Genomic DNA, 26032 nt, shown 5'->3' with positions numbered 1-26032 from the left:
CCCCTGCAGCATGGAGAGTGTCTCTTAAACTTGACCTTTTCTTCTAATACCGGTCTGACAGTCTTATGTTCCATCCTGGAGAACTTCTATACTCTTGCAATGGGTAATAACCAGTTAATCAGATGTGCCAGTGCCTATACAGTGTTACCCAAAGTATTGTTCCCTATCACAGCCCTTTTGAAAGATGCTTACGTAGTCCTGAGAATTTGAAGCAAGTTTTGGGGTAGGGGTCTCTTTGGTGTTCCTCCAAATCATAGGGGCAGCTCACGCTTTTGGAAGGCCACCAGTTCTCAAACTTGGTGGCCTCGGGACCCTGTTACACTCTGAAAACTTGAGGGAAATTGCTAGTCTGGATAAAAGGGCATGGATCTGCTTGTCCTTGCTTCTTTCTGCTTAGCACAAGTATAAACCCTCCCTGGAAATAATGCAAGAGACAACCAAGAGAAAACTCTGAAAGATGGTAAGAAGAAGCAAAGTGGTTTGGAGCCCTGGGAATAACACAATGGCAAAGTGTCCTGTTTCTTTCCACCCCAAAGAAGAAGGGTAGCCAGTTCTGGCATTTCCAGATCCCAACCTAGCAACAGAGGGCAGCCTAGGGAAGCTTATTCTTCCACCAGATCTAATGAGAGTCCCTCTGACATCAAGTGAGCCCAACACCACCGGGTGAGTCATCAGAAGCCACCCTAACAAGAGTAGACAAAGGAAGCATTCTTTTTCCCCACTGGGCCTGAGACTCCTCACTTTCATCTAGAGATACTGAGGTGGGAGGGTAGAACAGACAAGAGGAATGAAGTCACAGCAAATGCTCAGTTCTAGAAGCTCTGAGACTCTCTCCCCACCCCCGAGACACAGGAGTAGCCCGGGCTCCCAGTAGGAGTGTCCTACCATACCGATCCCCCACTGAGAGACCCCCAGCAACCTGACCTGAGGAAACCCTTCCACCCCCTCAGGCAAAAGAATCAGAGACAAACAGAAGCCCTAGTGATAGCGGATAAACCAAAGAGACCAAAACAACACTGCAGAGACTCTGGAAATTAAACTAGCGTTAGAATCCCAGCCCACAAAAGTAGGCTGAGCCCTGTGGGTAAAACATGAAACCAAAGAAAAGAGACTGTCTGCTAAAATGACAGATTTAAATGGGAGTTTCCTAACATGATAGACAAAATGTCTGCGGGTTTGGACAAATGTATAATGACATGTATCTGCCATATATTATCATGTAGAATATATTTACTGCCCTAAAAATCCTCTGTGCTCCACCTATTCATGCCTTCCTCCCCACTAACCCCTTGAATCCAATGATCTTTTTACTGTCTCTATAGTTTTGTCTTTTCCAGAATATCAGAATTGAAATCATATAGTATACAGACTTTCCAGATTGGCTTTTTTCACCTAGTAATATGCATTTAATGTCCCTCCATATCTTTCCATGGCTTAATACCTCTTCTTTTTAGCACTGAATAATATTCTGTTGTTTGTATATACCACGGTTTATGTATTTTTATTTTATGTTTAAAAGTATTTTTAAAAAGATTTATTTATATTTAGAGGGAGAGAGAGAGCAAGAGAGCACAAGTGGGCAGAGGGGCAGAGGGAGAGAGAAATCGAGAGAGAGAATCCGCAAACAGACTCCCCACTGAGTGGGGATCCCGCGGGGCTTGATCCCAGGACCCTGAGATCATGACCTGAGCCAAAATCAAGAGTCTGACACTCAACCGACTGAGCTACCCAGGCGCCCCTATATACCACAGTTTATTAATCCATTCACCTACTGAAGGACGTCTTGGTTACTTCCAAGTTTGGGCAATTAGAAATAAGGCTGCTGTAAACATTCATGTGCAGGTTTTTGTGTGGATATAAATTTTCAACCTTTTTGGGTAAATACCAAGGAGCATAATTGCTGGATAGTATCATAATAGTGTGTTTAGTTTTGTAAATAAACACCAAACTGTCTTCCAAAATGCCTGTACCATTTTGCATTCCCACCATTAATGAATGAGAGTTCCTGTTGTTCCACATCCTCACTAGCATTTGGTGTTGTCGGTGTTCTGGATTTGGGCCACTCTAATGGGTGTGTAGTAGTATCTCATTGTTTTAATTTGCATCCCCCGATGACATAGGATGTGAAGCATCATTTCATATGCTTATTTGCCATCTGTATATCATCTTTGGTGAGATGTCTGTTGAGGTCTTTAATCCATTTTAATGTGGTGGTTTGTTTTCTTATTAATGAGTTTTAAGAGTTCTTTGTATATTTTGGATAGCAGACCATTATCAAATATGTCTTTTGCAAATAGTCTCTGTTAGTCTGTGGCTTTAGTCTTCTCATTCTCTTGACAGTGTCTTTTGCAGAGCAGAATATTTTAGTTTTAATAAAGTCCAGCTTACCAATTATTTCTTTCATGGATTGTGCCTTTGGTGGTGTATCTAAAAAACTCATTACTTGGGGCGCCTGTGTGGCTCAGTTGGTTAAGCGACTGCCTTCAGCTCAGGTCATGGTCCTGGAGTCCCGGGACCGAGTCCCACATTGGGCTCCCTGCTTGGCGGGGAGTCTGCTTCTCCCTCTGACCCTCCCCCCTCTCATGCTCTCTCTCTCTCTCATTCTCTCTAATAAGTAAATAAAATCTTTAAAAAAATTCATTACTATACCCAGATCATCTGGGTTTTCTCCTATGTTATATTCTAGGAGTTTTATATTTTACTTTTTTCATTTAGATCTGTGATCCATTTTGAGATGATTTTTGTGAAGGGTGTAAGGTCTGTGGCTAGATTCATTTTTTGTACATAGGCATCCAGTTGTTCTAGCACCATTTGTTGAAAAGATTATCTTTGTTCCATTGTATTGCCTTTGCTCCTTCCTTTGTCAAAGATCAGCTGACTGTTTTATGTGGGTATATTTCAGGGCTCTCTATTGTGTTCCATTGATTTATTTGTCTATTTTTTTCACCAGTACTATACAGTCTTGATTACTATAGCTTTATAGAAAGTCTTGAAGTAGTGTCAGTCCTCCAAATTTTTCTTCTTCAATATTGTGTTGGCCATTCTGGGTCTTTTACTTCATACAAACTTTAGAATAACCTTGCCAATATCCACAAAATAACTTCCTGGGATTTTGATTAGAATAACATTGACTTGATAGATCTAGTTGGGAAGAACTGACATCTTAAAAATGTTGAGTCTTCCTATTCTATTGATACGTAGATTACCTCTCCATTTATTTGTGTTTTTTTTTTTTTAAATTACTTTCATCAGAGTTTTCTAGTTTTCCTCATATAGCTTTTGTATAGATTTTGTTAGATTTATACTCAGGTATTTCATTTTAGGGGATGCTAATGTAAATGGTACTGTGTTTTTAATTTCAAATTCCACATGTTCATGGCCAGTATATAAGGAAAGCATTTAACTTTTGTGCGTTAATCTTGTATCCTGAACACTGGCTTTAATTGCTATTAGTTCCATAAGTTTTCTTTGTTGTTGTTGATTCTTTTGGATTTTTTCTACATAGGCAATCACGACATCTGTTATTTCCTTCACAATCTGTATACATTTTATTTCCTTTTTGTATCTTATTGCATTAGGTAGAACTTCCAGAATTAGGTTGAAAAGGAGTGATGAGAGGTAACATCCTTGTCTTGCTCCTGATCTTAGTAGGAAAGCTTCTAGTTTCTCACCATAAAGGATGATGTTAGCTGCAGTTTTTTTTGTAGATGTTCTTGATCAAGTTGAGGAAGTTCCCCTATATTCCTAGTTGAGAGTTTTTATCACAAATGGATGTTGGACTTTGGCAAATGCTTTTTCCGCATATACTGATATGATCATGTGATTTTCAAAAATCTGTTCATGTGATAGATTGCATTAATTCTTTTTCAAATTTTGAGCCAGCCTTGCAGACCTGAGATAAATCCCACTTGGCCATGGTGTGGGATTATTTTTATGCATGGTTGGATTTGATTTACTAGTATTTTGTTGAGGATTTTTGCATCTGTGTTCATTAGAGATATTGGTCTATAGTTTTCTTGTAATGTCTTTGTCTGGTTTTAGTATTAGGGTGATGTTGACATTATAGGATGAGTTAGGCAATATTTCTTCTGTTCTATCTTCTGAGAGAGATTGTAGAAAATTGTTAAAATTTCTTCCTTAAATGTTTGGTAGAATTCACCAGTGAACCCATCTGGGCCTGGTGCTTTCTGTTTTGGAAGGTTATTAATTATTGATTCAATTTCTTTAGTAGATATAGAGTAGATACAGGCCGGCCAAAATTGTCTACTTCTTGTGTGAGAGTTTTAGTAGGTTGTGTTTTTCAAGGAATTGCCCCATTTTATCTAGGTTATCAAATTTGTAGGCATAGAGTTGTTCCTAGTATTCTTTTATTATCCTTTTAACGTCCATGGTATCTATAGTCATGCTCTCTTTCATTTCTGATATTAGCAATTTGTGTTCACTGTACTTTTTTCTTAGCCAAGTTAGAGTCTTTTCAATTTTATCATCTTTGCCAATAACCAGTTTTGGTTTCATTGGTTTTCTGTATTGATTTCTTATTTTCAATTTCATTGATTTCTGCTCTAATTTTTATTATTTATTTTCTTCTGCTTTGGATTTAATTTGTTCTTTTTTTCTAGTTTCCTAAAGTGCAAGCTTATGTGATTGATTTTAGATCTTTCCTGTTTTCTAATATATGCATTCAATGCTGCAAATTTCCCTCTAAGTGACGCTTTTGTTGCACACCCACAAATTTTTATAAGTTGTGTTTTCATTTGCATTAATTAAAAATATTTTAAAATTTCTCTTGAGATTTCTTTGACTCATGTGTTCTTTAGAAGTGTGTTGTTTAATCTCCATGTATTTTGGGACTTCCCAGTAATCTTTTTGTTAATTTATTTCTACTTTAATTCCATTGTGGTCTGGGAGCAGACATTGTGTGATTTCTCTTCTTTTAAATGTGTTAAGATTTGTTTTAAGGCCCATAATGTGGTCTATCTTGGTGAGTATTCATAGTGGGTTACTTTTTAAGATTTATTTATTTGAGAGATGGGGGAAAGGCAGAGAGAGAGAGAGAGAGTCAGAATCTTTAAGCAGACTCCATGCTGAGCAAGGAGCCTGACATTGGGCTTGATCCCACTACCCTGAGATCATGACCTGAGACAAAACCAAGAATCAGATGCTTAAATGACGGCACCACCCAGGCGTCCCCATAATGTTTGAAAATATATCTCTTCGTATAAAACACTTCACCCAACCATAGCAGAATGCACTTGTTTCCCCGAGCCCCCACAGAACATTTACCAAGATAGAATATGTGCTTGGCCATAAAAAAAAAACCCTCCACAAATGTAAAAGAATTAAAATCATGCAGAATCTGTTCTCTGAGCACAATGGAATCAAACTAGAAATCAAGAACAGAAAGAGAACAGGAAAGTCTCTAAACAGTTGGGAATTATACAACACACTTCTAAATAACCCATGGACCAAAAAGGAAATCTCAAAGGAAATTTAAAGAATATACATAAAGCTGAATTAAAATGAAAACATAACATATGGAAATATGTAATATGCAACTAAAGCAGTGCTGAGGGAGAAAATTATAGCACTGAATGCTTCCATTTGAAATTAAGAAAAGTGTCAAGTCAATAATTGAGGTTTCTAGGAACTGGAAGAAGAGTAAAATAAACCCAAAGCAAAGAGAAGAAAGGAAGTAATGAAGAGCTGAAATCAATGAAATTGAGATAAGAAAGTTATTATTATTTTTTTTTAAGATTTTACTTATTTGTTTGACAGAGAGAGACAGCCAGAGAGAGAACACAAGCAGGGGGAGTGGGAGAGAGAGAAGCAGGCTTCCCGTGGAGCAGGGAGCCCGATGCAGGGCTCAATCCCAGGACCCTGGGATCATGACCTGAGCCGAAGGCAGACACTTAACGACTGAGCCACCCAGGCGTCCCGAGATAAGAAAATTATTAAATGAAACAAAAATCTGGTTCTTCGAACAAAGTAGATTAATAATATTAACAAACCTCTAGTAAGATTGGTAAAAATAAAAAGAGATAAGACACAAATCTCCAATATCAAAAATGAAATATAGGATATCAGCACAGATCCTGAAGTCTGTGAAAAATATAATAAGGAAATACTGTGAACAACTTTACATTCATATATTTGACAAATTAGAAGAAATGGACCAATTCCCCCAAAACAACAAACTACTAAAACTCACCCAAAATAAAGTAGATAATCTGAATATCCCCAAACCCTTAAAGAAATTGAATTCATAATTTAAAAGGCTACTGAAAAAGAAATATCCAGGGCTAGATACTTTCACTGGATAATTCTACCAAACATTTAAAAAAATAATTAACAACAATTTTACACAATCTCTTCCAAAACATAGAAGAGGAGGGAACACTTTCAACTAATTTTATGAGGCTAGTATTACCCTAATATTAAAACCAGACAGTACAGAAATAGAAAACTATAGACCAAATTCTTTCATGAACTTAGACTCAAAAACCCACAACAAAACACTAGGAAATTGAATCCTACTATGTTTAAAAAGAATTCTACACCATGACCAAGTGGGATTTATTTCAGGTATGTAAGGCTGGCTCAACACTCAAAGTCATTCAGTGTAATCTGTCATATCAACTGGCTAAAGAAAAAAGCAAATGATTCTATCAATTGATACAGAAAGAGCATCTGACAAAATCCAATACTCATTCATGATAAAGACTCTCAGCAAGTTAAGCAAAAGGTGTGTTCGTTTCCAAGAGCTGCTGTCACAAATTGCCAGAAACTGGGTGGCTTAAAACAAGAGAAATTTATTCTCTCACAGCTCTGGAGGCTGAAAGTCTGAAGTTAAAGCTTTGGCAATATTGTTTCTCTCTAAAATCTCTGAAGGAGAATCTGTGTCATGCCTTTCTGCTACTTGGCTTCTAGAAATTCTTGGTGTCTCTTTGTGTGTATATACAATGCTCCAATGTTTGATTTTATCTTCATATGGCCTTTCTCTTTGTGTATCTGTGTCAAATCTCCCTCTCCTTTTTCTTATAGGGACAACAATCACTGGATTTAAAGCCCACCCTAAATCCAGATTCATTTCTTCTCAAGATCCTTAAATTAATTACATTGCAAAGACCCTATTTCCAAATAAAGTCACATTCACAGATATCAGGAATTAGAACTTGTACATATCTTTTGTTGGGACACAATTTAACCCATGACAAAGGAGAATTACCTCAACTTGATTAAAAGCATCTACAAATAACCTAACAGCTAACATGTTTTGAATTATGTTATGTACATGTTGTACACGTAAAGTACTGGAAGTTATAGCCACTGCAATAAGGTAATAAAAAGAAATCAAAAGCATATAAATTGGAAAGGAAGAAATAAAACTGTCTCTACCCAAGAAGAGACTGGAATCTAGATTATATAAAGAAACTCTCCAAATTCACCAGTTGAAAATTAAATAATCAATCCAATTAGAAAATGTGCTAAAGATATGAACAGGCCTTTCGCTGAGGAAGATATACAAATGGCAAATTATCACATAAAAAGTTGTTTAGCATCATTAAATTGCATCAGGGAAAGACACATTAAAATCACAATGATATATTACTACCCACTTATTATAATGACTAAAGTAGAGGATAGTGACAACACCAGAGATTGGGGTGTTGAGAGACTGGGGGTGGAGAGATTGGACCTCTCATATGTTATTGGTGGGAATGTTTATTGGTATAGCCACTCTGGAAAACAATGTGGCTGGATTTCAGTTTGTTTGTTTGTTTGTTGCCTTTTGTATTTTTTAAAGTAGGACCTTTGCCCAGTGTGGAGCCCAACATGGGGCTTGAAACCATGACCCCGAGATCAAGACCTGAGTTGAGATCAAGAGTCGGACACTCAACTGACTGAGCCACCCAGGCACCCCTGTTTTTGTTTTTAATAAAACTAAACATGTCACTACCATCTGACCCATCAATTGCACTCTTGGGAATTTATCCCAGTGAAATAGAAATTTATGTTCCTACAAAAAACTGTACATCAGAGTTTTATCCAACAGCTAAAACCTGGAAACAACCTAGATGTCCCTAAATGGGTGAATTGTTAAACGGATTGAATACTCCTAACCAATAAATGGCAATGAGTTACCAATACAATAATTTAATAATTTATTATAATATATAGTAATATCATTTTGATCTTAAAGCCTCTCAAAATGGTCTTAGGGATAAGGTGACCAACTCATCCTGGTTTTCTTGAGATTTTCCTGATTTAAGCACTGAACATCCTAGCAAAATCAGTATGGTTTGCCTGAGACCTGGTTTTAAAACTGAAAGTTCCTCCAAAGAAGACATACAAATGGCCAACAGACACATGAAAAAAATGCTCAACATCACTCATCATCAGGGAAATACAAATCAAAGTCACAATGAGATACCACCTCGCACCTGTCAGAATGGCTAAAATAACAACTCAGGAAACAATAGATGTTGGCAAGGATGTGGAGAAAGGGGAACCCTCCTACACTGTTGGTGGGAATGCAAACTGGTGCAGCCACTCTGGAAAACAAAGTTAAAAATAGAACCACCCTATGACCCAGCAATTGCACTATTAGGTATTTATCCAAAGGATAAATTTTTTTTAAATTATTTTATTGTTATGTTAATCATCATATATTACATCATTAGTTTTTGATGTAGTGTTCCATGATTCATTGTTTGTGCATAACACCCAGTGCTCCATGCAGATTGTGCCCTCTTTAATACCCATCACCAGGTTAACCCATCCCCCTACCCTCCTCCCCTCTAGAACCCTCAGTTTGTTTTTCAGAGTCCATTGTCTCTCATGGTTCATCTCCCCCTCTGACTTACTCCCCTTCATTCTTCCCCTCCTGCTATCTTCTTTTTCTTTCTTCTTAACATATGTTGCATTATTTATTTCAGAAGTACAGATCTGTGATTCAACAGTCTTGCACAATTCACAGGACTCACCATAGCCCATACCCTACCCAATGTCTATCACCCAGCCACCCCATCCCTCCCACCCCCCACCACTCCAGCAACACTCAGTTTGTTTCCTGAGATTAAGAATTCCTCATATCAGTGAGGTCATATGATACATGTCTTTCTCTGATTGACTTATTTCACTCAGCATAACACCCTCCAGTTCCATCCACGTCATTGCAAATGGCAAGATCTCATTCCTTTTGATGGCTGCATAATATTCCATTGTGTATATATACCACTTCTTCTTTATCCATTCATCTGTCGATGGACATCTTGGCTCTTTCCACAGTTTGGCTATTGTGGACATTGCTGCTATAAACATTGGGGTGCACATACCCCTTCGGATCCCTACATTTGTATCTTTGGGGTAAATACCCAGTAGTGCAATTGCTGGATCGAATGGTAGCTCTAATTTCAACTGTTTGAGGAACCTCCATACTGTTTTCCAGAGGGGTTGCACCAGCTTGCATTCCCACCAACAGTGTAGGAGGGTTCCCTTTTCTCCACATCCCCGCCAACATCTGTCGTTTCCTGACTTGTTCATTTTAGCCATTCTGACTGGTGTAAGGTGGTATCTCATTGAGGTTTTGATTTGGATTTCCCTGATGCCGAGCGATGTGGAGCACTTTTTCATGTGTCTGTTGGCCATTTGGATGTCTTCTTTGGAAAAATGTCTGTTCATGTCTTCTGCCCATTTCTTGATTGGATTATTTGTTCTTTGGGTGTTGAGTTTGATAAGTTCTTTATAGATTTTGGATACTAGCCCTTTATCTGATATGTCATTTGCAAATATTTTCTCCCATTCTGTCGGTTGTCTTTTGGTTTTGTGGACTGTTTCTTTTGCTGTGCAAAAGCTTTTTATCTTGATGAAATCCCAATAGTTCATTTTTGCCCTGGCTTCCCTTGCCTTTGGCGATGTTTCTAGGAAGAAGTTGCTGTGGCTGAGGTCGAAGAGGTTGCTGCCTGTGTTCTCCTTTAGGATTTGGATGGACTCCTGTCTCACGTTTAGGTCTTTCAACCATCTGGAGTCTATTTTTGTGTGTGGTGTAAGGAAATGGTCCAGTTTCATTCTTCTGCATGTGGCTGTCCAATTTTCCCAACACCGTTTGTTGAAGAGACTGTCTTTTTGCCATTGGACATTCTTTCCTGCTTTGTCAAAGATAAGTTGACCATAGAGTTGAGGGTCCATTTCTGGGCTCTCGATTCTGTTCCATTGATCTATGTGTCTGTTTTTGTGCCAGTACCATACTGTCTTGATGATGACAGCTTTGTAATAGAGCTGGAAGTCCGGAATTGTGATGCCACCAGCTTTGCTTTTCTTTTTCAACATTCCTCTGGCTATTCGGGGTCTCTTCTGGTTCCATACAAATTTTAGGATTATTTGTTCCATTTCTTTGAAAAAAGTGGATGGTATTTTGATGGGGACCAAAATACTGATTCCAAGGGGCACATGCACCCCAATGTTTATAGCAGTAATGTCCACAATAGCCAAATTATGGAGAGAGCCCAAATGTCCATCGACTGATGAATGGATAAATAAGAGTTGGTACACACACACACACACACACACACACACACACACACACACACACACACACAGTGGAATATTACTCAGCCGTCAAAAAGAATGAAATCTTGCCATTTGCAACAACATGGACAGAACTAGTCCATGTGCTAATGTGTCAGTCAGAGAAAGAAATTCCATACGATTTCACTCCTATGTGGAATTTAAGAAACAAAACAGATGAACATAGGGGAAGGGAAGGAAAATAAAATAAGATAAAAACAGAGAGGGAGGCAAACCATAAGAGACTCTTAACAATAGAGAACAAACTGAGGGTTGCTGGAGGGGAGGTGGGTGGGGGGATGGGTTAAACGGGTGATGGGCATTAAGGAGGACACTTGCTGGGTTGAACTCCGGGTGTTGTATGTAAGTGATGAATCACTGAATTCTACTCCTGAAACCAACACTACACTATATGTTAACTAACTTCAATTTAAATAAAAACTTGGAAGAAAAAAACCTGAAAGTTCCACATCCAAGAAATCTGTTAATCCTGGGCAACCTGGATTAGTTTTTCCCCATATTCATGGACCTTTCTGGGTCCCTGGACAACATTTTAAGAACCTCTGTTTAAGGCCATCCTTATACAGAAGAATTAGCAGTTCGGTGTTATTACCTCACCATCACATAGGATTTGAGTTTCATTACATTGTAATTTGTTAGAAACTCCCCTACCCCCACGCCAATTGCTGGCTCAGCTTTCCTGTACAGTTCAGTCTACCTCCTCCTCCTCACCCTGGATACCTCAAACAAGATGTCATTGAAAATGCTTTGTAATGGGGGCGCCTGGGTGGCTCAGTCAGTTAAGCGGCTGCCTTCGGCTCAGGTCGTGATCCCAGGGTCCTGGGATCGAGCCCCACATCGGGCTCCCTGCTCAGCAGGGAGCCTGCTTCTCCCCTGCCTGCCGTTCCCCCTGCTTGTGCTTGCTCTCTGTCTCTCTCTCTCTCGTTCTGTGTCAAATAAATTAATAAAAAATATTAAAAAAAAAGAAAATGCTTTGTAATGAAAGAGCGTCCTCAGAATGTGAGAGTGTACCATTTTCTTTTTGATGATTATTTTTTCAGGTCAAGTTAATATGGTGCAGGTGACCATCCCAAACAGTGTTGTGAATGTGACTGTTGGATCCAATGCTACACTTGTCTGCACCTACACCAGCACTGTGGCCTCCCGGGACAAGCTCTCAATCCAGTGGTCATTCTTCCACAAGAAGGACTTTCCGCCAGCTTCCGTAAGGACTTTTTTCCTCAACTATTCCCCGGTGGTAGTTCTGACATAAACTGTTGGGGTCAGTGTGTGAAGGAGTGGTAAACCAGTGACAACAGTGGCAGAATCTCAGGTACAAAGAGTTTGAAGATAGTTGTTTAGGGAAGACCATCATGTATGTGATGTGGCCTTTGTCCTCTCTTCATAATCAGTTATAGCCTGTTATCTCAAATCTGAGTAGGTCAGCATCCAGTGTATCGTGTTTTCTAGAGTAGACAGGAATGGTCCTTCTCCTAGGTGAAATAAGCAGTAGTTCTGAAAGGGCTCCTCCTCCCCCCAAATAATCTCCCCATTATTTCCAGAAGACCCCAGTTCAAATACACGTCCTACTTGATCTGCAGATCTCTGTCAAATGTAGTATCTGGGATCTGCCCATCAGGTGAGCTAGCTCATTGTGCTAGATGAATCCTGATGGAATGAGACTCCCAGATGGCTGGAGAGGGGCTAAGGTAGTGATGAACCCTGAGTAATGAAGGGCAACAAGAAGCTAGAGGGTGGAGGACCAGGCAGATAGGCTGGGGTTAAGGGTCAGAGGTTGCTAGAAGGAAGTGGGTGAAAGTCAAAGGAGAATGTTCTACCTGTAAGCTTGTCTATTTTCAGGTTTTCTTCATCTGGCCCAAGGACAAAAATTATATACTCAAAATTGTGTGTGTGTGTGTGTGTGTGTGTGTGTGAGAGAGAGAGAGAGAGAGAGAGAGAGAGAGAAGGCATGCAGAATTCTGCATGAGTGTGCAACATGTCTGCCAACACATATCCCTTAAGGGAAAAGGCCTATAGCTTTCATCAGATTTTCAAAAAGATATATGATCCAAAACAAGGAGTTCAGAGAAGAAACAAATCAGTATGGTTTGGAATAGTTGGATGTAGTTGAATTGGGGTTTTGATTAGTAGAAAAATGGAGAGCGAGCTGAATGGACTAGAGGAGGTTGAAGGACAGGGGTAGAGAAGAAGGAGGCTGCTAGCTTGGAGGAGCCACACCTTGGCCAGTGTGGCTTCAGCCATCTCTGGGCCTTCGGAGGTGCTAGATCCTCTCTTTACCAGAGGTCCTGAACACTTTTTTAGCAGGAAACACCATTCAAGAGGTGATTTCATTAATGCCACCCTCTAGTCAGTGTTCGACATGTTTGCTTAGCACTGGTTTCCTCAGACATGTGTCTGAATCACTCTGTGCCTCTCTTCAAAACATGGTGGAATGCTAATGCTCTTCTATATATCTCATGGGGAATCAGCTGACATGCTGCATGTGAAAAGGCTTGGGAAAAATACAAAGGCCTGTAAGTTTTCTCCCTTGTAAACACCTTTATCATCATAAGCAGCAGCAGCAGCAACAACAACAACAGTGATTTTACCTCCTTTTGTCACCCAGATGCCCTGACCCAAGACCTCACATATTGCAATCAACTGAGAAATCATCCCTTTGCAGGTTGCTCTCTTGTATTTTGGATGGCAATAATCACATGAAGTTTCTTCCTTTTTAAAATTCAGTTTCCTGAATAGTCTTTTCAGTGCATTCTTTATCTGTAGGCTTGAAGTCCTTCCCATTTAGCCAGTAGGGGCTGAAATTAGAGAAGCCTTGCCAATATATTTTGAATGATTTTTATGTGTGGTACTCAAATCCAGATGTCCTCGACTGCCTGGAAGTGAGGCCAGGCCAACCTGAGGTCAAAAATACGAATTGTTCTTTACGCCTCCTCTGCCACTGGAATTTACAAGGCCATCTCTTGGTTGAACCAAGTAGTTCTGAGTTGGGAGATGCAGGGCAGAAGGATCTTGTGACCAGCAATGAGTTTTTTCTAGACCTGGAGATGCACAGAAGGTGTAGGTGATCGAACGGGGTGTGGCTTGACCTCGGGACATCTGTTAGAGGCACTTTGGAAAGAAACTTTATTAACAAGTATGTATTTACTGAGTAGCTTTTTTACTTGCCATTTGCCTCATTCTTCAAAATCTCAGGTACAGGCAAGGCAAGTAATTTAAGGTATCTAAGCTTTTGAGATGTCCAAATCAAAGGAGCTCCTCTGCACTGAGCCGCTGATTCAGTGAGAACATGCTTCTTGATCTTAAAATATTTTAGATATTTCTCTGATGCATGAGACCTTGGTTATGCCTGTGCCTTAGCTGCATAGGAGACAGGGTGGGTGGTGGGTGGTCTAGCTCTTGGCTTAGAGACAGTGAAAACCACCTCCGAAAAGCCAAGCTTTCTCTTCTTTCTCTTTTTCCATCTTGTTTCAGCTTGCCCCAGCAAGGTCCCCATTTCAACCATCGTTAGGTCTCTACCTCCAAAGAACTGGAGGCTCTCACCTTTTTCCCCATACCCAGCAGGCATGGGCTTCTCTCTCCGCTTTTCCAGATGAGTAGTTTTGGAGCACCAGTGGAAACTTCCTGATGGTTATTGGTTCTACTCCTTGCTCTGCTACTTAGTTGCTGGCTGGATGACCTTAGACAAGCCAGTTGACCTTCCAGAGGGTCAGTTTTCCCATCTGTGTAGTGGGGCTACTTACCTACTTCATAGGTTTACTGTGAAGATTAAATGAGATGATGCTTGTAAAGCACTGGGAAGTCTTTCACATAGTAGCCATTCAATGAATGTGAGCTATTATTAGTAGTATCATTACTTACAAAATGGTGATTTTGTAAAATCCCTAGCCCATCCACACTCCCTGCATCATGGGCGCTTAGGGATCCAGCCCAACAAAGACATTTAGTATAGCTCAACAGCTGGGACAGAGCTCTTGGGGGAGTCCTGGCCCAGGATTAGTTTCCCGTTTCACCGCCTGCCAGGTTTCCGTGGCTGAAGGGAGGGGTTAGCCTTCTTTGCCTGCTCCTCTCCCTGAACAGAGAGTCCACTCAACAAAGAAGTTGTAGACATCTTCAGTTGAGATGGTATTTTTCAAAATGGGATTTGGCCTCTATTTCGAATTTGTTTCTTCTTTGAGTACTTCCATGCATTCAGAATTCTGTAGAGCACGTTGTATGCTAATCTAGGGGTGGCTGGTGAGCATTTTGGGGATGATAAAAAGAGACTGCTGTGCTATGAGACAATTCTCTGATTTATGGCAGTAAGATGTTGCCAGACTGATCACTGAGTGATTCAATTCAACTCCTGGGTTGATGTGGCAGTATATCGTGTAGCATTCAGCTCTCAGACCCACCCATTTCTGCTCAAACACAGCACGGCCCGTGCCTCAATACTGAGGGTATGGAGGAAAAGGCAGTCAGTCAGTGTCTAAATATGGCGCATGCAAGAGACACTCGGGGAAGATGTAGCTGGACCTCTCAGGTAAGAACACCAGTTGGTGTACTACTGGACCCCTTCATTGTTTGCAATATCTAGGGCCATGGCACCAACCTTTAGGAGTGGGGTTGGATGGTCCAAGTTTGGTAACAGTCCAAATCAGCACAGGCTCCTGGCAAAACTGGGACGGTCTTGAGTTTGCCTTCTCACGCCCATGTCTGGACTTCTTTTCAGCCTCCTCCAAAAGGCTCAGGGACTTATTGCTGCCTCGAGCAGGGCAGGGGCCCGGTCTTGCCATAGGCTCGTACTCTTCTCCCACCCCAAAAATCATTGTGTTAAAGGAGCAGTTGACTCCAAGGCATAGTGTTTCTCCATACCCAGGGGAGGGTGTTATCACTTACTGACTCTCCCCTCCAAGGGGTTCCTTTGGTGAATGGGGACTGCAGAAGTAGCCCATAAGTCTTCTGACCAGGAGGGCCAGGACGTTTATTAGCACGGTCCTCCTCTTAGAGAAGCCCTCCTCTCAGAAGACAGGGACAGTTTCAGATGATCAGTCCCTCAGCAGGGACTTTCAGCTGAAGACTCTAGGCCCTGGAACAGGCAGGTTAGCATGGAAGTTTTGGGTAGTTTGATGCCCCTCTGATCACACCGATTTTCTCCTCTTCCACCCAGCCAGTAACTGGTAAAACTAAGGAGACCTCACCTGCCCATGAACAGAACTGGCACTGATCCTACTTAGCATGGGTCTCGCAGACAATACTTACTCTTCTAGAACATCCGTAGTGGATGAAACCTGTTGCCATTTTCATCTTCCCCAGCATACATTTAATGTGGACAACTCCCTTCTAGAACCTAGTGTCTTCGTATTCTCTGGCTGTTCAAATTCTCCCCACCTGGACTGTCCTCTTCAGATAGCATTATATCAAATGCTTTCCAAATGTTGGCAGGGTGGGGGTGTACCATCTCCTCACATGCATTTGAAAATGAAGGGGATGTTGGTATAATGGTTATAAATGAGAGTCACTGCTGGCAGTTAGTAGTAGGTGGTGGCTAGAGATGCTAGATGTCTTGCAATATGCAGGCTAAACCCACAGGAGAAAGAACGGTCTGCCCAAAATATCAGTGTCACTCCCATGGAGAAACTGTCCACTTTCTTCCCTTCCCACCACCCCCTCCCATCAAAGTTTATCTATTCTGTATCCCATGGCCTCAGGTGTATCTTCTTGCTAAACCTGATCAATCAATCTAATGCTGAGGTGCTAGGGACTGGTGATGCTAATTTATTTTGTTCTCTTCCAAAGAAAATCCTTTAAGTGTAGACTTGTTCCATGCCTTCACCCCAAAGAAGCAGTTCAAATGGTGGGGACCTCGGGCAAATGGCAGGCTGGGAAGGGAGTGGTTTGAAGGCAGGGATGTCTATCTTTTGGTGTTCTTTCCCTTCCATGTGCAATCTCAGCTCCCCACCCCCACCCCAAGAACCGTCCAGAAAAAGTGCGGGGCTTGAGATCATTGCCACTCCCCCCTCCTCACCTCCCACAGCTAGCCCCTTTATGAGTAGTGCAGGAAAACGAGAAGCTGAAGGGAAAGAATGGGTGCTTTGCTGTGGGTTTCCACACCCTCCACATTTCCAAAAGGGGGGAACCCACAAAAGCAGCTCTGGAGGCTAAATGCATTTATTAATTCCAACTCAGACTCAAACAGAAAGCAGACTGAATTCTTTCAACCCTTCTTGTTTATATTCCAGCCTCTGGTTAGAGAACTGTGTCACAAAGCTGAGGGGGGAAAAAAATCTTTTTGGACAAATCTGGCTCCCAGCTGCATGGCCTCATGTGAATAGGAACTTGGCACCATAGGAGGGGAGAGGCTGTTGTCGCAGCTGGCAAACATTGAAGGCATCAGGTGGCAGGCCCACTCAGCATGGGCAGCACCATGCCAATGAATAGTAGCAATCGGCAGGAAAAGGGTTGGGAAAGATTACCTAGGGTTCCCCCCCACCCCCACCCCCCCGCCAAGCAGGACTAGGAGTGCTATTTTCGTGTATTCGGGGAGAATCAGGAGGTCTGGATTCCAGGTCTGGTTATAAATTGTGTGACCTTGGACAAATCACTTCCTCTATTGGGGCCTCAGTGTCCTTTTCTGTTATTGAAGAGGATGAATCGGAGGTTGCAAACTGGCGGCCTCTGGGCCTGAATAGACCGGTGGATTCATGTTGGTTGACCAGCCCAGTATTTTGTTTGTTTGTTTCTACAGTTTGGAAGCCTTGTTTGTATTGGCTCTCCAGTTCGCCATGGTCCCCGCTGTCCTCTGTGATCTTACCACCATCCACCAGCCCCTCTCAGCTATTTCCCATATTTCTAATATCCATCTGGCTCCTGAAGAGTCGTCAACCTTAGAAACCATGAATGAGGTGATCTCAAAGGGGGTCTTGTAACTAATGTGTCATTATGACTCTACATATCAGCCTCTATCATCACGGAGGAGCAGAGGGTACCTGGGGTGGGGGGGGGAGTAGGGCAGCCACGAAGGGCAGGTGGGCAACAAATTAACAAGTACCACTTAAGGGAACACTTGGATGGATTTTTCTTTAAGCAGATTTGCCACCCTGTCCCCCCACCCCAAAGGATGTGTTGGCCCATGGAACATCCATGGCTTTTCCTGGACCTCATTTGCTTTGATCTCTCAATTGACAATATACGTTCTTTGAAAAGGTACAAGTCCCACAGGATCATGGGCTGAGTCTTGGCCATTGTTCAGCTTTGATTTTTCAAAGAGTTATTCTTTTGTGGAAAATGGCACCACGTTTCAGTACTTCCTGTGTGATTAGATAAGCAGTTTCAGGAAAACATTTCTGTTTTTTTTTTTCTTTACAAGGACAGTGTGACAGCTTGGACTTCCCCTAACAGAAAGTCCCTCCATCTGTGTGTCTGGCCACTGGCTAGCCCTGGGGACTTTCCTTCTCAGGCCTAGGCCTTTCCCTTTTAGGTGTCCATTGTTATCCCTCTTTAGCTCCATTCCTATCCCTGACACCCTTCAGTATTATTTGTGAGAGGGCAAGATATATGGGGGGGCGGTGTGAGGAGTGAGGGTAGAAGGGATGGGAAGGGTCCTTTTTAGAGGGAAGTTACAAGTCCAGGGCCTCATAACTTATCTGCTCATTTCACCTGAATTCATGACCAAAGGTGAGACTTTTACAGTGGCTTCTTTGCATGTTCTAGTCCTGGCCTAAAACACACACTCTCTTGGCTCCCTGCTCTGGGCAGAAACAAGGTCTTTTCTCCCAGACCCTCTGACACTCACTGTGGGCCACAGGCAGGACTGATGTATCTCATTGTGATGTCGCCAAGCCTCAGCATAAAACAGGCTGACTTACCCCCCAGTCTTCCTGGGAGCAGGGGAAGCAGCCAGATGTCTACATTGTAAAAGGGCTTCCTGGATGGCCTGCAGGCTGTGTTCCAGGTAAGAGTTCACAGGGCCTCAGATTGTTGATTAGCAAGTAAATAAGCCCCACGCTGGCTAGTGAAATGGAAAGCCCGATAGCTTGGGTGTCAACTCAGAGGAAGGCAATAGACCTATGACCAGCTGAACCTCCTCCTGGACCCCTTGAATACCTTCAGTTAACATTGGCTTTCCGGTTTATAAGTCCAACAAGACCCCTTTGGGGCAAACGTTGGTGATTTCAGTAGGTGTGAATGGACAAATTGAATTATAAATGGCTCATTTGGGGCAGGAAAGAAAGCTAGTTGATGTTAGACAACCAGAGGAGAGGGACAAGTTTTTTTCTCCTTAAATATGGTCTTTGAATTTTCCCTCAGAATCTACCTTTCTGCTTTCGCTTAAAACTATATTGGCTTTTGATTTGAAGGAGAATATATCTGAATTTATCTTGATCGTTATCTTTTGGTTTGCTGATTGCCTTTCCTCTCTCATTATCCTATTAAGGTAAAGAGCACTGAACAAGGAGTTAGAACCAGGTTCTAGACCTTTCCTCACTTAACTTTGTGTGTGTGTGTCTTTTTTTTTTTTTAACCTCTCTGGGCTTCAGCTTCCTCTAGAAAGTAAGGAGAGTGAATTAAATGAATAAGGCCCTTTTAGTAGATTTTATGAAAACCTTAATTAGTTCCACTGGACTAGGGCGATACCAGTTTATTAAAAAATAAACCATCACTTGAATGACACACATTTATATGAAACTAACAAAGTGTGTAGGATGTGTGTGTATGTTGAAGAAACCTCAGGGATCACCTAGTCCAGTGATTTCCAAGCTTCAGTCCTTTATGTCTCATCTTTATGATTTTTGTCATAATTGTGTGTCACCAGCAGTATTATTTAATGTCATTTTCTATAGTGACTTGGTTTTTTAAAATTTTTTAAATATCTACCTTAGTGTCACCCTAAGCAATAATACCCATGAAGTCACAGATGCAATATGCAAGATATGTGTCTTTCTAGTAAGTTTTCATTTATGTACCACCTAAAATCAGCTTATGTGCCTATACCTGGGGAATACATCTCAATTTGGAGGACATTGCTCTGGCTCCTCGTTCAGATGTGGAAACGAAAGGTTGGAGAGTTTAAATCACATTGTTTCTCATCACAAAGCAGGTTGCCGTGGAGGCATGACCGGAGGCCCCACCTTCCCTATATCACAGTCAGAGGCAGAGCTGTGGCTAAAGCCCAGGTCATCTGACTCCTAGACCAGGCCTCTTTCCACCTCACCATGCTGCTCCCACGGTTGCCATTATGATCTAACTATTCATGATCTTTACTAGAGATGGGACTAGAACCCAGATCTTCCTCGAGTGTGGTGAATCATAGTAATAATAAATGAAGCCTGTGACTTTGGATGAGTCATTTAATCTTTCTGGATTTGAGGGCCCTTATTTGCCCAAATGAAAGAATAATTCCAGTTCTGCCCCCTGCCACATGGGGAGAAAGGGAGGAGCCGCCATTGACGAAGCATTTCCTAGGCCACTATGAGGGGATGGGACCAAATGATTACTCAGGGGCCTCTCTGCTCTGAAATGTGACTCTTCTAACAAACAGGATAAACCCGAGTTTGCTTATCCAGAGGAGTAGGTGTGTATGAAAGGAGTACGAATATTCTAACTCTTAGGGAAACTGAATGGTCCCGTAGTCCCACTGAGTAAAAAAAAAAAAAAAAAAAAAAAGTTTATAAAGTGGGGTTAAAAGTGATGGTTTTGGCTTTCCCATCAGGCATTTGTGTTTTATACAGTGAGTTTCCTCCAGGTAGACTCCTCAGGTGAGCATCTTGATCTAGCCTAAGCTTAGCAGTTGAACCCTGTCAGCTCCAGCTGTTTATCATCTCTAAGATCGGCCCACGTCCCTGCTCTGATGACATCACAGAAGGGCTGCGCGCTCACATGAGGAGGTGGTTGTGCCCAGCTGTGAGAAAGCTAAAACACCCCACTGAATTGAGACCCCCCCCCTTTGCCATGGGATCTGTTCCGTGCGGGAGGGGTGGGTGGGAATGTTGCCTCTTGCCAACAAAGGTAATGTCAGATGGAGGGTGCTTCCAGGTAGCTTATCTTAGCTCTGGACACTCTCCAGTTCTCATTTCTGACATTTTTCTGTCCTAGATTTACTATTCTGAAGGTGGACAAGCCGTAGCCATCGGGCAATTTAAAGATCGAATTGTAGGGTCCAACGATCCAGATAACGCATCTATCACCATTTCGCATATGCAACCAGCAGATAGTGGTGTCTACATCTGTGATGTTAACAACCCCCCTGACTTTGCCGGAAAGAATCAAGGCATCCTCCAAGTCAATGTGTTAGGTATGGGCATTTTTTTCTGTTTTTTTTTTTTTTTTTTTTCCTCTTCTTGGAACAACTTAGGACCTGCAATGAGCCAGGGCAGTGAGTTATGGTGCTAATTAAGTCCCAGGGGGTAAATATCCTCCCTGCTCCTTTTCTTGTCGGGGAAATAGAGACACACCACCAGCCCAACCCTTAGAGTAACACTGAGAAATCACTCACAAAACATGTTGAAACAATTGCCAAACTGTAAGTGCTGCCAAAACGACAGCAGAAGATGACCCAATCTCCGGGGATTCGTGTCTCTGAAGGGTGGAATGAGGACAGATGGGATGACATACCATCCCCACTAAATGATCACTAGCAACTGGCGGGAGCCTCCGATTAGAGCCAGTCCTACCTAGGGCAGATAACTGTCTATTTATGATCTCTCCTAAGCCAGCCACAATTCCCACCATGAAATCCTTCTTTTGAGTAAAGGCAGGAGGGTCCCTTTTAAAAATATTAGCACTATCTGGAAAAAGGACCACAGGTTAAGCCAGAGTTGAGAATATGGGCACAGATAATCATTATGTGACATTCGGCAAGTCATATCTGCTTTTCAAATGCACCTGGAGTGGTTCGTTTATACAGTATTTACTGAGTGCTTCCTATTTTGTGCCAGGAGCCATGAAGTTTACAATGATGGAGGCATGGTTTCTGCTGATGTCTAGCACTCCTTCCAATCTCTGAGAGGACAATGGGAGCTTTGCTCCTGTCTGGAGGCCTAGCAAGGTCTTATCTGCAGGCCTTCAGAAGTACTGAAGGGAGAGAGGAAAGAGTTGTCAACCCTCACCAATTAACCAGTTGAGCTGAGGGCTCTCCCATTTCTAAGTGATCCCAAATGGAGCCGATCTAGTCATTGTTCTTTTCAAGCTGTGTACATCCATCACAGGAAAGGAGGAACTAGATCAAACCAGCGACCTGAAAACTGACTGGCTTGGAAAAGCAGCAATTAGTAAAAGGTGCACACCTAGGAGAACCTTCCAGAGTTGTCTGAGCTTGCCTCCCAGGTGACGCCCCAACCTCATCTGGAAAGGAGGGAAAGGTAGTCAGGAGCTGAGTTTTAAGAGTGGGGTAGTTCAATCATGCCTTTATTTTGCTGAGCCCCATGCTAGGTATTGGGGTACAGGGAGAAGACAAGAGAATTACACACAAACCCTTTCCTGGGAGAGTTGATGTTCCAATTTGGAAGACTGGTCATTTACCTGGGAACTAAACAATGAAGCACAGATGCTAGGAGTCCAAAGGCTTAGGTTCTAGTTCGTACTTTGCTACTCAGTGGCCTCGGGCCTGTCAGTCCACTTTTCTCTGGCCATTTTGAGATGGAGTTGTAATTCCTGCCCTGTCTTCACAGGTTTGTTATGAGGATCAAACGATAGACTGGAGATTCCACATTAAAAGCATTTGAGGGATTAGTCCTCTCATGGTTTCCTGCTGCTCCCTGGCTCTGGGTTGTCCAAGCCAAGCCTCTTTATCTCTGAGCTAAAGTTAGACAGGAAGGTTAATAATCTTACATTTAAAGCTCAGAGAATCCTAAGAAGTTGAGAGTCATTTCCTCTTCAAGTTGCTTTCCCATGAGTCTTTGGGTCCGTTGTTCCTTCAATGACTGTGTCATGACTTTTCCTTAAGCATCCAGGATCCAGGCAAGGTAAAAGGCAGAAGAATCTGTGGATTATCTTGTTTGGGAACTCTCAAGAATTCTATTTTTATTAGTTGGGGTAAGAACCAAGGTCTTGTACAGATACATGCTTTCTGGAAATCTTGAGACTGATAATTTTCTCAAAAGAATCGCAGAGGCTGTTTGCAGTTCTCAAGTTCTATGGCCTATGAGTGTCTGTCCTGCTTGCCCTGACTGAGGGTTGGGGCATAGTGGGGGCAAGGGGGTAAGGGAGGCCAACTGTAGGGAGAGGTGTTGATATTTCCTTAGTGACCACGCTTCCTAGCAGTGCATTGCCCAGAGACATTCCATGATGCAGTGATGGACGTAGATCCCACTCCTTCATGCATAAATTCATTCAGCAAATCCTGAACACACATCTGGTTACTGTGCTACACAACGGAGATGGGAAGATGTAAAAGATAGGGTTTCAGCCCTCTAAAAGTTTCGAGAATAGGGGCTGAGGTGGCAGGGCACGACTTAGGTAAAGGAAACAGCTATGAGCAAAGGCCCAGGTGGTTTGGACGACCATTCATTTGAGAGGCTTCCATTAGGTATGACAGCCTTGGAAAATGCATCTCTGAAAAATACCCAGGTAGAAGTTTGAATAATTATTTTGTATGCATTTGGAATGAGCATCATATTCCTTCTGTGATTTGGCACCTAAAAAGAAAATGATGAATTTAGGGAAGGCTTGGGCAAAGAAGCATTTTCATTTTCATTTTCATTGATTTTTCTGCAGTGAGCCTCTCGCTCCCACCCCCATTCTGCTGAAAGCAATAATGCTAAATGGTAGATCGATGGCTTTGCCAGTAAAACATCCAAGTTCTACTGGGGTCGTTAGCTGGATGAAATGTCAATTCAATCCTGATTCAGTAGTTGTAGAAAATATATATAGGTTTGGGACGTGGTTCAAAGTGATTCGCTAAGTGTTTTGTTAATAAAAAATAAAAGGAGGAAACTGTGTTCAGAAAAAAAAAAGCCTGTCTGGGGTTGATTCTGGGCTCTAGAAACACCCCCATTTAATTTCTGTTCAAAATTCTGTAAAGGCCATCAAGTCATCATGGTTTTAAACAGGCCGTATCTAAATCTAGTGACGCTTGCAATGGACTTCCGGTTAAATAGCCTAGCTTAGGGGAAGCAAACCGAATGAGATGTCCCCATCCGAGAAAATCAATGGTAAGGATAAGAGAATAAAGAGCTAAAGGGAAAAATACTTAATTTTTTAAAAGATTTTATTTAGTTAGTTGTCAGAGACAGCACAAGCAGGGGGAGCGGCCAGCAGAGGCAGAGGGAGAAGCAGACTCCCCGTGGAGCAGGGAGCCCGATGCAGGGCTCGATCCCAGGACCCTGGGATCATGACCTGAGCCAAAGGCAGACGCTTAACCGACTGAGCCGCCCAGGCGTTCTGAAAAATACTTAATTTAAAACCACTTGTCTAAAAGATAGGGATGGTGCAGGGTTTCAGAGAGTTACAGCCATCTCTGTCTCCTCGCTCCTGTGTACAGCGGGTTAGTGTCTGAGACCGGAAGATTAACTTCAGTAGAAAACTATAAAATGTGGCAGTAGAAATTAGTCCTGCCGGTGGCCAAGAGCAATTCCGTGTGCGAGGCACTGTGGACATCATTTTATTTATCTAAATTCAGTGTGTGTGGATTAGTCAGAAGCCAGACAGTCTCTTGTTCGGGCCTCTTGTTCACATTTATACAGATGAGTCAGCTGAGGTTTGGTTGGGTGAGGGTACTTGCCTAAACACACCCAGAGTAAAACTGCAGGCAGTGGTCTGGGTGGAGCCAGCGCTGTGCTCTTCACTGCTGCCTCCAAAGGGTTTTATACCTAAGTTAAGATAAGCAAGGTGAGGTGGTAAGTACTGAAATTCAGATTATTGTCTATACGGAACACGAGGCTTAGAACAAGCTGTGAGCAGTAAGACGAATGAGGAGATCCAGATCTTCCGTTTCCCGCAGGACCCCTCCCACAGAGATGTTTCATAAACAGCTAAGACTCAGTATGTCCCCAAATGACGGTATCATTGCCCCTTTCTCCTCCTCCTTCCGTCCCAGAAAACCTGCCCCTCCCCTGTTTATCTTGGGATAAACCCAGCTGTCCAAATCAGAAACCTGGGAGCCATCACCGCCTGTGCCCTCTTCCTCATGCCCCCTATTCGTTTGGCCACCAAGTCCCATCGAATCTACTTCCTTGAGACCTTTTGATCCTGCCTCCTCCTCTCCCTTGGTTCAGGCACCCTCAGCGTGCGAGCCAACCGTCTAAAGCATTAAGGATGACCACCATCCTTCCCCTACTTAAGTTCCTTCCTTGGTCCTCCTTGCCATCTGTGTAAAATACATGAAATACAAAGCCCTCCAAGCTGTAGCTTCTGCAGCTCTCTGGCCTCATCTCCCACTTCAGACATTACTTGGGCACTTCCGGTGCCTAGTGCAGTGCCAGGCACACAGAAGGGGTGAAAGGTGAGTAAAGATTTCAGCACTGCGTAGCACACCCCCTCCAAAATGGGCTTCCCTGACCGGTGAGGGACGCGGGCCAATTCAGACCCTCCAATAATTTTGGGTCACCCACCCCCAGAGATACAAATGCCCAAACGTGATTCCTGAAGGAAAGGAAAGATACAGCATTGATAAAACAAAGGTTGTAAAAAGAATAAATAACAACTTAATCTCAAAGTATCTAAAGGTTCTATTTTCCCCTAAAACCTGGGCTTCAAATGTATAAACTGTGTCCTTAGTCATTTAGTGTTTGCTTACATTTGGCTGTCTTAATAAAGGCATATTTTAAGACACAATGTGGAAATTCATGGTCATGAATCTGGGGAGGCAGGCAGACGGAAGAGGAAGAGATGCCGCTAGAATCTTAATGGCCTGGCGCCTGGCAGGTCCTTGAACCTGAAGTGCTCTACTCCCACCTGGCGGTACAATCGGAAAACGGTCACAGGAAGTTCATAAAGCTTTCAAAAACTGAGCACCCAGCACGGCAGGCTACAAAATGACAGTAGGAAGTGGCTGCTGATTGTGACAGGTTTCAACTCCCCCTGCAGCATTTTTACTCTGTGTCATTGCCTTACAGTCAAACCTTCTAAGCCCTTTTGCAGCATCCAAGGAGTCCCAGAAACTGGCCATCCGATATCTCTTTCTTGCCTCTCTGTGCTTGGGACACCTTCCCCTGTGTACTACTGGTATAAACTCGAAGCTGGAGACATCATCCCAGTAAAAGAAAACTTCAGTAAGTCCAGCCCACTGCAGCCCCTGGCAAGGCCTGGTGTGTGTGGTTGGCTGACAGATGGCACGTGTGTGTGGCTGGTTGCTCGTCTTTAGAGCTCAGTCGTCTGGGAAGGGGAGGGGAAAAAGCAGATCTCCTAGCAAGATGACTGTGGTCTGGTCTTACTCCCAACCTCTAGTAGTCAAGCCTGTTTCTGGCTCACTTAGAGGTGGTGGATTTGGAGGGAAGAGGCATGCTCCCAGGTGGACTACCTCTGGAAGAGT

The 26032-nt window shown here is 42.6% G+C and overlaps 1 protein-coding gene across 3 annotated transcripts in view; it reads left to right on the top strand.

Annotated features, from left to right (window-relative positions):
- The window catches only part of VSIG1 (V-set and immunoglobulin domain containing 1), a 45186-nt gene that overhangs the window by 13796 nt on the left and 5358 nt on the right, over window positions 1-26032 (top strand). For 2 of the 3 annotated variants that reach the window (XM_027607419.2, XM_027607418.2), the window contains 4 exons: window positions 11628-11791; window positions 14999-15106; window positions 20659-20857; window positions 25617-25772. In XM_027607419.2, coding sequence (XP_027463220.1) covers window positions 11639-11791; window positions 14999-15106; window positions 20659-20857; window positions 25617-25772 — 616 coding nt within the window. In that variant the 5' untranslated portion in view covers window positions 11628-11638. The remainder of the gene's footprint in view (window positions 1-11627; window positions 11792-14998; window positions 15107-20658; window positions 20858-25616; window positions 25773-26032) is intronic. The other variant, XM_027607420.2, reaches the window with a different exon arrangement.

Source organism: Zalophus californianus, chromosome X, assembly GCF_009762305.2.
Source record: "Zalophus californianus isolate mZalCal1 chromosome X, mZalCal1.pri.v2, whole genome shotgun sequence".
NCBI lineage: Eukaryota > Metazoa > Chordata > Mammalia > Carnivora > Otariidae > Zalophus > Zalophus californianus.
The sequence above is the reverse complement of the archived record's forward strand: the minus strand, read 5'-3'. Positions and strand labels throughout refer to the sequence as shown.